The following is a 14,189-nucleotide window of genomic DNA, read 5'->3' as shown; positions in this document are numbered from 1 at the left end:
TGTCATGGGGTCTGCTACAGTAGGGCTGCCATGCCTTGGTTTTTATTTGAGATGCTTGAAATATTCAGTAGTACCTATCTACAAAATGGAAATGATGTACAATCTCTGAGAGGTATGGGGGACACTGTCCAAGAGTCTTGCTTTTAACAATGGATTTTGTCCTGAATGCTTGTTTTTGCTTTAATCAAAACCTACAATAAGTGCACTGAAGTGTGAGAATTAAGACAAATATGAGTGTTCCCTGGCTGACTATTGCAGCTCATGCCATGCACACTCCTTGTTGAGCAACCTAGGCCCACTGCTTTCATATTTGGATACAATAATGATGTAACCTAGTTAGAGCATTAGAATGTTTGAAAGAATACTGAGATATTATTGTGCTCAAATATCTTGGTGGATTAGTGCCTTCCACACAAGAGTAAGGATCTGAGTTCAGATCCACAGAGGATGCAGGAGGTCTGGTCATGGTCTTGCATGTCTGTAACCCTAGCTCTAATGGGGAGGGTAGGTAAAGACAGGCACATCATAAACTTGCTGGTCATTCAGTCTAACCAGTCAGTGAGCAGCAGCTCATGTTCATGTCTTCAGAGAGACCTTATCCTTAAAAGATACAGTGAGGAAAAAAGAAGACATTGCATGTGTGCCTCTAGCTCCACATGTATGCATGCCCATATGACATGTGAGGGTGTGCATGTGTGCGCGTGCCCACATGCTGTTTCAGTCACTCCTGTTGCCACGACTGCCCTGTGCACACAGGGATATTTGATATGGTGATCAGTAGAAACATTAACTCTGCCACCTTCTTGGCAGTGTAGGACTCATTTGATTTGCAGAATTTTTCTCTTTGGTTAATTACAGCCAGATTGTAACTGGTTGATTGATTGGTTTGATAGTTTTATTTATTGCCTACTGTATGCTAGAAAATTTACTAACTCCTGGGACATGCTTTTACTAAAAGACATTGGGATAGGACCGGTGGATCTTTACATAAAAGATTGTGGGAAAGGAGTAGGGATTTTTAATTTAACTCTTTAATATGGCATGGTTATGTATTCTCTATCATTTCTAAGGTTTTTGTGGTTATTTCCTATAACCCGAAGTATGACTCTGTGTGTTGAGTAACCACCATGCATATGTACACACTGATAGTTTTTTTCTAGTCTGAATAGTTTAAGTAACTCCTAAATTTGGAAATTCTGAATATGTACAGAATGACATCTGAGCCACATCTACACAGATAATGTGTATTAATGTATTCTCATGACCAACCCAGGAATGATTTAAAGATCAATGACTTTAATTAAAAAGAGTGTGCTATCCATGAACAGTAGCACACCTCTGTAATCCTAGCACTTGGGAGTTCAAGCCTGGAGCTTTGTCAGCATTTCAAGTCTAAGTGAAAACCTAACCAGCCATGATTACATAGCAAGACGATCTTTCAAGGCAAAACAAAGTTGGGTGGGTGGTGAAGGACTTTGATTCCAGTACTCAGGAAGTAGAAACAAGCAGATCTTTGTGAGTTCATAGCCTCACAATTAATTAATTGATTAATAATCCACTACAACTTAAGCAAAATAAATGAGATACAAGAACAGTATGTAGCACTATCTTTCTTGGCATGCCTAAATTTGGTCATGCTGTGTTATCAGAAGCCCCAGCCAGGGCTTGGATATTTTTCATCAGGAACTTGTGTGTTGTGGTCATCACCTTGATGTAGAATCAGAATTGCTTTGGGGTTTGTTGCTTAATTGTTTCTCTTTTACTTTGAGGGACAACTGAAATATGGGGTGGCAGGCAGCTTCTCTAAGTAATCATGCACATCACTGGCCATCTCTCATGTTTGAACTTATGCTGGAGTAGTTGCCTAGATGATTTAGCTTCATGCAAAGACAAAATAATAGAAATAGTGATGCTGTTCTCTAGGAAGGCTGCAGAGAGTCATAGTCCATATTAATGGATTGGTTGACCAAATGTGTCTACCTTTTAAGGCTGGGACAGGGCATTGTCCTCTATAAAGTTTACACTTAAGAACTGTGTTCATAATATTTTAATTAACTTTATTATTGTATATGTTGCTCCATTGAAAGCTATTCCGGACCTGTTGGCTAGATTCATCTGCTTAACTTTTGATGATTTGTCTCATTTAATTCTTTTGTTTTATACAATAAAATGATTTCCATTCTCAGTAAAAAGAAAAGAAAAGAAAAGAAAAGAAAAGAAAAGAAAAAACAACCTCAGAACCAGAATGTTAAGAAGGCTAAGGCATGTGCATCTACAATCTGAACAATTCGTGTTTGACAGACAGACTTTGAATGGCAGGTGTACCCTGCATCCAGTGGCTGTAGTCATGACTGGGGAACCACCCCCTTCTGTATAACCTGAAGAGTCTGACTAAGTTAAAGTGCAGGCACTCTAGCTGCCTGTAGACAGAGATAGCTCTTCTAAGAGCTCTTGGCATGCCCTGTTTCAACCAAAAGAAGAAACTGGTGGGATTGAAAATAGGTCTGCTCAAGTAGAAACTGGGCAAATGCCAACAGCCTGTGATCACCAGGGAAGCAACTGTGATTGCCTAAGCTATCAAGCCTCTGAACATAGTGGCTTGTTTCGTGCAAATGAAGTTGGCAGTGCTCACTAACCTCCTATTATACACCAAAGTATAAATGAAAAATGAGGAGACATAGAGGAAAGAACCCTCAGGCTGACCATCTTCAGAAAACCATCTCATCCAGATTTTAAAATTATTTTTAAATTTTTTAAATTACATTTATTTGCTGGGTAGTGGTGGGTGAGTGGCATGCATGTGGAGGTGAGAGGACAACTTCTGGTAGTTGGTTCTCTCCTTCTATCATTCACTTCCTGAGGGTGGAGCGCAGGTCTTCCGGGATGGTGACAAGCATCCTGACCTGCTGAATCATTTTCCCAGCCCACACCATGATTTTAATTAGAGTTAGGATGTTCGGTGTTCTCCTTCTCATAGTACTGTTGGCTCTGTGAGAACAGAGAGAGATTGTCCCAGCCTTCCCTGTCATCCCTGCACACCTTTTTATCCTTTCTGTGAGAATATTGGACTGATGAATGAGTGAGTATGCCAACTGATTGTGCTCATGAGTGAGTCCAGATAAATGAGGAGCAAGTTTTCAATGACTCCTTTATTTTTATTGATTTTCATTGAGCTCCACATTTTTCTCTGCTCCCCACCCTACCTTCCCCTCCCCCTTCAACCTTCCCCCAAGGTCCCCATGCTCCCAATTTACTCAGGAGATCTTATCTTTTTCTACTTCCCATGTAGATTGGATCTATGTAAGTAAGTCTCTCTTAGTGTCCTCATCGTTGTCTAAGTTCTCTGGAATTGTGGTTTGTAGGCTGGTTTTCTTGCTTTATGTTTAAAAACCACCTATGAGTGAGTACATGTGATAATTGTCTTCTATCTCCCTGGATGAATCTGTGTCCTCGAGGAAGAACATCCTAAATAAACTCATGTGTAAGTGGAGAATCAGAGGAAGGTATGCCCCCGCCAAGCCGTTGGCCAGTCAGCCTGGAGCACCACTCTTACCCACTTCTCCCTCCTGACTCAGATGCACTGCAGTCTCAGAACTGGCTTGAACCTGTGTTATCTCCTTTCAGTATGGGTGAAGTCCTCCTGTGCTGAAACTATTCTAAATTAGAGCTTATACCATAAGTTTCTTCTAATTTAAATTAGTGATGATAAAACAAAATGCAGTCAAAATTGGGCTTCAAAGTGGAAGCTTAAATTTTATTTTTTTGTGTTAAGATTCCCCTAGAGGAATAAGAAGTCACTTCTAATTATCCCCTTGCACTTACTCTCCCTCTACCCACGTATGCACAGCCTTCTTCAGGATTGACAGCATGTATCATAGCAATCAGTGAACCTGGATCAAGGGTGTCTGTCATCCAGATAGCTTGCTGGACATTTTCACGGTACCACAATATGAAATTACATTCATCTACCAATGTTAGCTTCTGTGTTATACATCAGTTGACTTAAATATCTTTTTTGTTGTTTCTTCCCCCTGCTCTCTTTTGTGATTCCTAATTTCATATATCTTACCCCCTAGATACAATATAAGTGACTTAAAGTCGTGGACACTGACCTAAACCATTTTTTAGTTGTACCTTCTACCCAGACACACAGTAGGAGTTTAAAAGTGTTTGCTAAATAATTCTAAGCTTTTAATGGATGTCTCTGAGGGAGTTTTAATAATGTCCTCGTTGAACCCAACTTCTGGGATTCATTCCAATATTAATTTTTGTTGTTTAATCTTTTTGTAATAAATAATCAAAACTCTGCTGGCTTTAAAGATGTTCATTATTTTGAAAAAATTTATGCAGAAAAATAGAAATGAAAATTGGATAATAACTCGATATCTCATTCAGATATCCTCAGTGTTTTCTGAATATTGTTTGGCATTCCTTAATGTTACATATTTTCTCAGAGATTATATATACCAGGGCTCTATTTTAATTAAATTACTAAGTTTAATTAAATTTGGATAAATGAAATCTTCTTTTTTATTGAAAATAGATTTCTTTCATACATTATATCCTGATTATGATTTTCCCTTTCTCAACTCCTCCAAGTTTTCTTCCACCTCCCATCTCATCAGGATCAACACCCTTTCTGTTTCTCCTTAGAAAACATATAGACATTTAAAGAATAACAAGAAAATAGAACAAATTGGAATAAGACAAGGCAAACAAACAAACAAAGGGAAGAAAAAGACCCAAGAAGAAGCACAAGATACACATGTAGATGCAGAGATGCAGGTTCTTACACATAGGAATCCCCACACCACATGGAAACGACCAGAGACGCAGATTCTCACACACAGGAACCCCCACAGCACATTAGAACGAATGCCATAATATATATGCAAGGGAATATATATATATATATATATATATATATATATATATATATATATATATATATTCACAGAGCAATGTCAAAACCTGATGAAACAAAGAACCTGCCAGTAAGTTTGTTTTGTGCTGCATCTACTGCTGGGCATGGGTCTTAAGTGATTCATATCCCCGCAATTATCAATCACATGTATTTTGAGAGAGAGATGAAGTAGAGAACATACAAAGCTGAAAACCTCAACATGTTAAGTACTGCCTTAAGTTCTGTCCATAGCTCTCTAAAGTCGATAAAGCTGTGACAACCATGGCCATGCCATCAAGATGGCTGAGCAGGTAAAGATGCCTGTTACCAAGCCTGTTTTGGAGTTTCTTTAGGCATGGGGTACACTTATTTGTTTGGATTGGGCCTTTCCCCTTGTTTACCTAGTGTGAAGTGTGTGTGTGTGTGTGTGTGTGTGTGTGTGTGTGTGTGTGTGTGTGAGAGAGAGAGAGAGAGAGAGAGAGAGAGAGAGAGAGAGAGAGAGAGAGAGAGAGAGAGTTCCTTCTGGGTCTTTCTCGTGGAACATTTGACACCTACTTCTTGCATATGTTGCATCGGGAAGTATGAATCTAAACCAATACACTCCGCCTGATCTACAAATGCAGGTGTCCAAGTGGGATGTGACTGCAGAACTCCCTGAGAATGTTACAGCAGGGGATTAAATACCAGGGTCTTGGCTGGATACATGCTCCTAATTTTTATCACAAAATGGACCCTCTCATATAGCGCTGAGTCTTTCTTCTTCTGTCTTCTCTGCCTGCCTCGGCTGCCACAACAATCTAGGTAAAGTGTCTGGGCATTAGACACTAAAGGGACTTCATACTTTTCCTTCTGTGGGCACTGTAGCGAGATGTGCAATGCCAGCTTTAATGAGCTAAGACAATCATATATAATTGGATTGTTCTTAAGCCAATTAAGAATACATGTGTGAGGATAGTTAAAATGGAATTAAGCGTTCTCTATAAGAGCAAATTTGGTTAAGCTGTTCTGTCCTTTTTCCAGAATTATAAAACATAGTTTCCCTTAGGTGGACATTTTGAGCATACATTTTTATTTGGTTTAGTCATAAATGACTGTGTGCCACTTGGGAGAGAAGGGTAGTGGTGATTCTCCTCTTCCTCCTCTTCTTCCTCCTCCTTCCCCTTTCCATCATTTCTCCTCCTCTCCCTTCTTCCTCCTCCTTCTCACCTTTCATTAGGAGAGTTTGGCATAAAAATAAAGTTACCTCCATTACATTAATTATTAAGCTATTTATATTTTGCTCACTATATGTATGCGAGAGAAAGCCTACTGATAACTTTTATGTTTAACTATTTTCTATCTTAAAGTTAACTTAGGAAGTGTATACACTTAAAATAGTTTAGTGCTTGGGGTTGTGACTGAGTTGATAAAGTGTCTCATGTACCAGCCTGAGGACTTAAGTATGCCCTCTAACACTCATGTAAAAAGCTGGCCATGAAGGCATACGCTTAGAATCCCATTTCCCATAAGGATCTGTGGGGTTCACTGTCATGTAGCCTCCCAATTCCTGATTCCCTACAGTCAGTGAGAGACTATCCCCAAAATATGAGGTGGAGAGCAATTGAGAAAGACATCCTGTGTCAGTTCTTGTTTCCCCTCAAATGTACATACATGTACATGTGTACCCACATACATGCCTACCCCCACATATATCAATATGTGCATACAATAAAATCAGTTTATCTTCATTTAGCATTGTTGTTAAAAATCCACAATGCTGTATTGGTCATTTAAAAAGTCTATTTTCAATTATGTCTGTCTATTAAATCGATCCTGTGTCTAGAACTGTGTCCTTGTTTTTCATTATTATTTATGTTTATGCAGTTTCTTCTCAGGAATTTTTACTCTCATTAGCTTCATTTTAAAAAAATACAGCCTTTTAGTATTGATAGCCATCATTATTCTTTTCTACACATGGCTCTCCACTCTTATTTTTATGTGATTAACTCCTTTGTTATGCAACAAAAGAATTTTTCAGTGTTTATTTTATTAAATTCATGATTCTAACTATTGAATTTTGAAACTTTTACCCTCCCACTCTAAAATTAGGAATTTAATTTTAAAATCAATTAGCATAGAATTTTATACATACTGGCATGGCTTTTCTCTATCTTCTATAGACCCTTTGGAATGTCCAACCACGTACTAGATGTGGGGAGGCTTGAAGGGTGACTGGCCTTGGATTGTGAAGCTTAAAGCAAACCTTTCCCTTTGGACTGAGTGATGCGGTTTTAGGGTAATGCTTCAGTATGTATTGAGACTCACTAAGCAGTTGTAGTGTATTTCCTTGCTATTCCTCGAGTGACGAATAGCGCGATGCCTGCCCCTAATAGCTTAGTGCAGTTTGCTGTCTTCAATTCATTGCATGAGCATAGGTGTTGATTTATGAAAGCTTTCTGTTTTCAGAGTCACTTTTTAAATTTGATATGTTAGTTTTTGTCCATGTGTGTTGAGACTTCTGTTACGTTTGTAATGACAGTTTGTTTTCTTATTTCTCTCCCCTTTCTGCTGTCCTGTTTATTCAGAGACTCAGGTCATTATTCCTTACACATGCAATGGATGTTCTGTTTCATTCTCAGCGATGTTTTCTACATTTGTTTTATCTTGACTAAATCAATATTGTGTTGTTTCAGTTTTGCTGTTTTAAATTCATTATTAGTATTTTTCAGTTTATCTAGGTGATTTTTTAACTATCTCTTGAAAGCAATAGATATATGGACTTTTTTTACATTTTAAATCTAATAGGAAAATTTGGTTATGTTTGTTGTGATTTTCTTAGACTTAATTTTGGTTTTTCTTCCTCCTCTTCAATGCCTTCTCTTTGACTGATGTTTTCCTTATGTTAATTAATTTGGAATTTTGTTCTTTTCTGTTCTTCTGAGGCTTCTTGTAGATTTTTAATAAAACTTATTCTCAGTGCCCATGTTTATAGATATTCTCATTTCATATGTACCTTATTTTTCTATACATAATTTTATTTCCACTCTGATTTAACTTTTGTTAGTCATTAGTGTTATTTCTTAAAATTAGTATATATAGAAGCACTATGACTATTTAACTTTTAATTCACCATTTCTGCTACAGTTGTGTATTCTGTTCTTTGGTAGAAATTATTGGTCAATAATATCTGTCAGCAAGATTTTCTTTTTCTTAGGAACGGAATTTCTGTACAGGATATGTAAATGTTCTTGAATGCCGCCATGCTGAAATGCATGGCTACAGATGAAGTTCTAAGTTGATCTTTATTTCCATTCTATCTTTTATCTATTAGAAAGTTTCTGTTCATTTCATCACTGATTCTGATGATTACTTCTTGTATGAAATGGCTGCAAAGAACTTTTATTTTTGATGTTTGGACAGATTTCAACTTAAATGGCAATGGGAATGAGTACACAGTCTTCGTGAGATTTGGTGTTCTGCTTTAGCTGAGAGCCCTTCTTTTAAAAATATCTCACTCAAAGATTTCAGGCACCACTTTCTGCCATCCTCTGCCTTTCCCATTCTGAAACAACTGCAGATAGGCATTCTGACTACGTAGAGTAGTCCCTGTAGTTCTTTGTTTTTAATTTATTTTTTGTTAATTTCAGTATGTGTATTATAGTCGGATCAAATCCATCCAGATCCCTTCCTCCAACTTGCCCCGTATACCAGCACCATCACTTTTCCTTCTCAAACTCATGTGCTCTTCTGCTGCCTATATGCACAGATGTAGGACCATCCATGGACACATGGGAAGCCTATCAGTGGCTCCAACCATGAATAAAACAGAGCAAAGTCAAACCAAACAACTTTCTCCCCAAGAGCCTTAATTGCCGATAACTTCTCAGCCCACTCCACAAGACAGAATTCCCAGCTAGTATTGTCAGTTGGTCCAGTCCCCCATGGCTGAGTAGTCATAGGCTCTGGGGAGAACGTCCTACCATTCTTCTGCTAAATGAACATAATATTATACTGCCTCCTGAATGCCTGCCTTTATACTCATAGATTACTTCTCTTCCCAGCTCTGTTCAGAGAAGCTCTTTTTGCAGGAGTGATTAACACGGAGGCTCACAGCTGACCAACGTGCCTTGTATTTTTGTCTTTAGTCTTTCTTTTGTGTTTAACCATGTAAAACAAAGATCAACACATTGTGCATTTGTTTTCTATAAAGGACTAGTGAATAAGTAGTAGATGTTTTACACTGCACTGGATTTCTGCTACAGCTCTCTCACTGTGCAGCATGTTGCAAAAGCAGACCTAAACAGTCTAGAAACTACTAGCAATGATTGTGTCCTAGCAGAGCTTTATTCGGCAGAACAGACATGGAACTAAAGGTAGCTTAGAGAACAGAGTGTCCCGACCTCTGATTCAATGTGCACCCTATAATCACAGGTATTTCAAGTACCCAACAATTGTCCTTCTTCTGTTGTATAGACCAGCTCACAGTACCTTATAATGGATTGTTGTTTAGTTTGTTGTGATTTCCAATTATGCAGTCTATACACAGATGCCACAAGACATCAGAGAGCCTTGAATTGTGGCTTGATCTGGAAAAGTATATTTGCCCTTCAGATCTTGCATCTGAATTTTTTTTTGTTTGTTTTGTTTTGTTTTGCAAGACAGGGTTTTTCAGTAGAACCAGACCTGGAACTCACTATGTAAACCAGGCTGGACTTGAACTCACAAAGATCCCCCTGCTTCTGCCTCCTGAGTGCTGGGATTAAATGTGTGTGCCACCACCACCAGGAACAGCTGAAATATTTAATCAACACTGCTTCTTAAATTATTTCCAAAAGCACCTTGAATAGAAATCTTGTAAAATTATCTGCACTGACTTCTTGATGCATGGTGGGCACACATAACAGCTATGACTGTCATAGCTTATTAAAATTAGAAGTACTGAGCAGGGATACAGCTCAGGGGGAGAACATTTGTTGAGCATGTTCAAGGCTCCTGTGTTCAATGCCTAGTACTTCAAAATAAATAAATAAATAAATTTAAATTGATGAGGTCTTGCTATCATTGGAGTGAAGTTTTAGAGAAGATACATAAATTTTTGTTTATTCATATAAATATATTGAAAATTATGTCAATTTGCAATTTACAATCACCTGTACCCACATACTTAGAAGCCTTAGATATGAGGATCGCCACAAGTTTAAGGCCCGTTTGAATTTGTAATGAGCTCCAGGCATGGCTGGATTGCATTGTAAGACCTTCCTTGCTTCAGGAAAACAAAACCAAATGAAAAATAAGACATTCATAATTGCAAGGATTTTTAATTGGACCTAATTTTAATTAACTAAATATTGATTGAAATATGACTGAGGTAGATATAATCCATAATAATAAGGGTTTTGTTTTCTGATTTGGTCTCTGGAAATCATTTTAGAAGCAATAGAAATAAACATATTCCTGGATATACTCATATTCAGTGAGTATGTGTAGACATGTGTTGATGTACGTGTGTTTCTTCACTCTGTGATCAAGTCATACCTCGTGCTTTACCCTTCACAGGACACTTGAAATGGACCAAAGCTGAGGACATTGACATCGAGACCCCTGGATCCATCCTCGTCAATACTAACCTGAGGGCTTTAATAAACAAGCACACCTTTGCTTCTTTTCCCCAGCATTTTCAGCAGTATCTCCTGCTTCTGCTCCCAGAAGTGGACAGGCAGGTAAGTGGAGTTCTACACGTTTCGTTCAGGTCCCCATCATACAGTGCAACGGTTATCTGTTGTCAACGTGACTGGGTCTGATTGGACGGCTTTACAAAATGAAGTGCATAATTTATTTGTTCTGTTTAGTTACTGCTGCTGTTGGTTTAATTCTTTAGTCTTCTAAAACAGAACTATTATTTTTAAAATTTTTAGTAATGAGCCTACTCAAAATTTAAATCACAGTATACTATAGTAGAATGAAACCTTGGCCTACCCACACTGGGAAAGGAAAAGAGAAAAATCAAGCATCCCACTAGCAAATAAATCTTTGAAGTAGCTGCTCCTTTGCCAAGAGAGAATAATGAAATTTAGTAATAAAAAAACAGGGTTTCTGAGAAATTACGTTAATGTTTTTATTCAGACTCTTTCCAAACGGCATTTAAAATTTCTGTTTGCATTTTCTTCTGAGAGCCTATCATCAAGAATATGGTGCCTATAAATAATCACCTTTTATCTTTTTGCTATAACTAGAGATGTCCTAAATATATTTTTAGAAAGCTTCTAAAGTAAAGAAATACAAATATAGACATGTAAAAAGAGGCATCAATCAACTTCTAAGCTGTTCTGTTAGGGAAGAGAAGGGGAAAAAATCTTCACATAGTTTTTATTAAATGTCACAAAAGTTATTAAATGCTATCTTGAAGACATTTTTCCGTGATCTTCTTATGGCATAATATAGTCATTTTTCTATAATTCTTATTTCAGTAAATCCTGACAATATATTTTTAATTTCATATATTTTATAATATATGGGTAATTATGAATTTACATGTTGAATAGATACATCCATCCGTGAGCTGAATTAGGCACCTTTGGTTCCATACTTCCATTCCTCTCTGAGTAACTTCGATAGCTTTCTATATGGTTTAGTTTTGCACTAACTTGACCACTTCTTTTCATATAAATTTTAGTTTGGTAACTAATAGCTTGTTCAAATTCCTACATATTTCTTTGATATATTCATCTTTTCAGAAAGATTTATTTGACTTCAGCTACATTTTATTGGGGGTTGCCACTGTCGAACAAAAAAAAAGCATAATCTTTTATTGTGACTCTGATATATTTTAGATGCTTTAAGGTAGTAGACGGTAAATGCTTAATCCGTGCTCATGTCCTGAATGATTAAATGCACTCTACTTGGGAACATGTTCTTTTATGAATTGCCAAAGCAGGAGGAGAAATGGATAAGCTTAGACTCAAGGAAGCTCGTAGAGCTTTTCTAAGTGCAGATGCAAGCTTAATCGTCTTCTTTAACCTGCAAATACAGACAGAATTGCAATAAAATGGGTAGAAAATTAGGGAGAACAAAAATCCAGAATTACAAAATCAAGAGTTGATTTCTGGGAGTCTTATAAGAAGAACAGTAGAAATGGTTGTACAAAGACACTAGAAATAGAGTGTGGAAAATTCCTCTAGTATCTGTCATCAGATACCTTGAAGTCTTTTGAGTAGAGTGTAATCTAATGATACCATTGCTTTTGAAGACTTTCCTATGTAATTTTCTTTGTTAGATAACATTTCTCCCCTCATTATTAGTGTATACTGATTGTACAAAATGATGATTTTCCTTATTAAATCTCCACATATGTGTATAATGTCATTTATCATAATATGCTCCTGTCATCTGTCAGACCTCTTGCTGACCGGCTTCCTGTTCTCAAAGAGTCTCCCTTCTATCGCATGCAGTTCTAAGAGCACTAGTTTTTAAGAAAGTAATTTCTCAGTACTGCAAAGGAATGCCAAGCATGGGAAACATGAGAGCAGAAATAATCAGTACACGATTTTAGTTCCCAAAGTGGAAGAATGGAGAGTTTGAGGGGGATTGGCACTGAAATTAAAAATGAAGAAACTATAATCATAGTTATTCTTGTTCTTTCCCTCCTCCTTCCCCTTCTCCTCTCCCTCCTCCTCTTTCTTGACCTCTTCCTCTACCTCTTCAAAAATATATAATTTCAGTTTTGATTCATAACCTTTGAAGGAAGTTTTAGGGAGGAACCATGGATAGTCATTTTATTTATTTGTTTGGGAATAGGATTCAGGAGTCAAGAAAAACTTTGGAAATTTATTTATTAGCATATATAGTTATTTTCTCCATTTGGTCATGGTTGCGACTTATCTTTTTTACAGTAAGGTGTAATATACACCACATCCACAGTAAGTACTGGTGAAATGAATACATAACAAATTGTCTTAGATTTAACCAAGGACGCACTAACCCAAGAGACCATGGTGTGAGCCTGATATTTTATTCAAGCTACACTAGTTTCTCTTTCTCCATTTATTTCCTAGTTACTGTAAGAAAGAAATATAGATGAATTTGGCACAATACCCATTCGTGAATAACGTTTAGCCCTTTGGGAGATTATTTATTCAGAAATATTTACAGAGCATGCATTCAGTGTTGCTTACTTGATGAATGAAGAAACTATATGTGATTTATTTGTGTGGGTTGGCGTAACAGAGCAGAAAACCTCACAATGTAATGCAATGCCCTTTCTTTATAATTAAGGAAAAAGATTAATGGATGTATAGGTCTACACCAAATTTAGCAAGATGACTGGGGCACATAAGTGTCAAAACAAAAGCATAAAGTCCTCTAAAGTCATTGAAAATGAAAACAGTTAACCCAAATGCACTCTTTAGTAGGGACAAGCGATGAGGTTAAGTCTAAAGCACTGGAAAGCACTTTTTAAAGTAACATGCATCTTCCAGAAGGAGAACGTGGCATTTGCAAATTGCAAATCTACTGACTTTCCAGTAGATTCTGTCCTTCTGTGTGACTGAATTGAAGCTACCATAAAAAAGGACACCTTCCCCTGCAAACTTTAAGTCCTGGTTGCAGGCTAAATAGATTTTTGGAACTTTGTGTGAAACCAGTGGTAGCCATCAAAGATTTTTCAAATGAGAAGTGACACACACATACACTTATATAGATATTTTAGTGCCTACCCATACAAGGAGAAAGAGGGTTGATCAACATACAATGGTTATTTTCTCTCAGGAGTCAGTAGCCCTCTGAGTGATGGATTGAGGACAGGTGAGACAAATGGCGGCTGGGTGCAGACAGTGCAGTTGTTGAGATCAGAGATGGTGGTCTGACCTTGGGCATTAGCCCTGGAAAATAAAGGAAGGACAGAATTCTATACTTCCTTTCACTACAGAATGGGTAGGTCCAAATGTCAGTTTGAATGGCCTGTAGAGTTCTTGAAGGGGTAGAAAAGAACTGAGATTTTTATCTGCAGGAATTTGGAAGGATGTAGCCTCCTGTTGGCCTTATCAGCATTTGGAAGAGAGAAATTTGGACCATATTTTCTCTTTTCTCCCCTTCTTTCTTCCTCTTCCTTCCTTCCCTTCCTCTTCGTCTATCACACTGTAAAAGTGGCTCCTGTCCTCTAAACGAAGTGGGCTTGCGGCCACTGGAAGAATGATGGGTGGCTAACTGGAGACAAGATACCTATGGTACTGTTCTCTGAGTTTAGTTTTAAAGTTTCAAAATTGCTACAACCTGGACTAGAATGAGTGGGGATGGCAGAGGAGTGCAATCT

General features: G+C 37.5%; 1 protein-coding gene across 1 annotated transcript in view; it reads left to right on the top strand.

Annotated features, from left to right (window-relative positions):
* Positions 1 to 14,189, top strand: part of Asxl3 (ASXL transcriptional regulator 3) — a 106,987-nt gene that overhangs the window by 30,613 nt on the left and 62,185 nt on the right. The window contains exon 6 of the mRNA XM_048442660.3: positions 10,439 to 10,602. Coding sequence (XP_048298617.3) covers positions 10,439 to 10,602 — 164 coding nt within the window. The remainder of the gene's footprint in view (positions 1 to 10,438; positions 10,603 to 14,189) is intronic.

The sequence above is a fragment of the Myodes glareolus genome, chromosome 13 (genome assembly GCF_982192425.1).
Source record: "Myodes glareolus chromosome 13, mMyoGla1.1, whole genome shotgun sequence".
In the NCBI taxonomy this organism is placed as follows: domain Eukaryota; kingdom Metazoa; phylum Chordata; class Mammalia; order Rodentia; family Cricetidae; genus Myodes; species Myodes glareolus.
The sequence above is the reverse complement of the archived record's forward strand: the minus strand, read 5'-3'. Positions and strand labels throughout refer to the sequence as shown.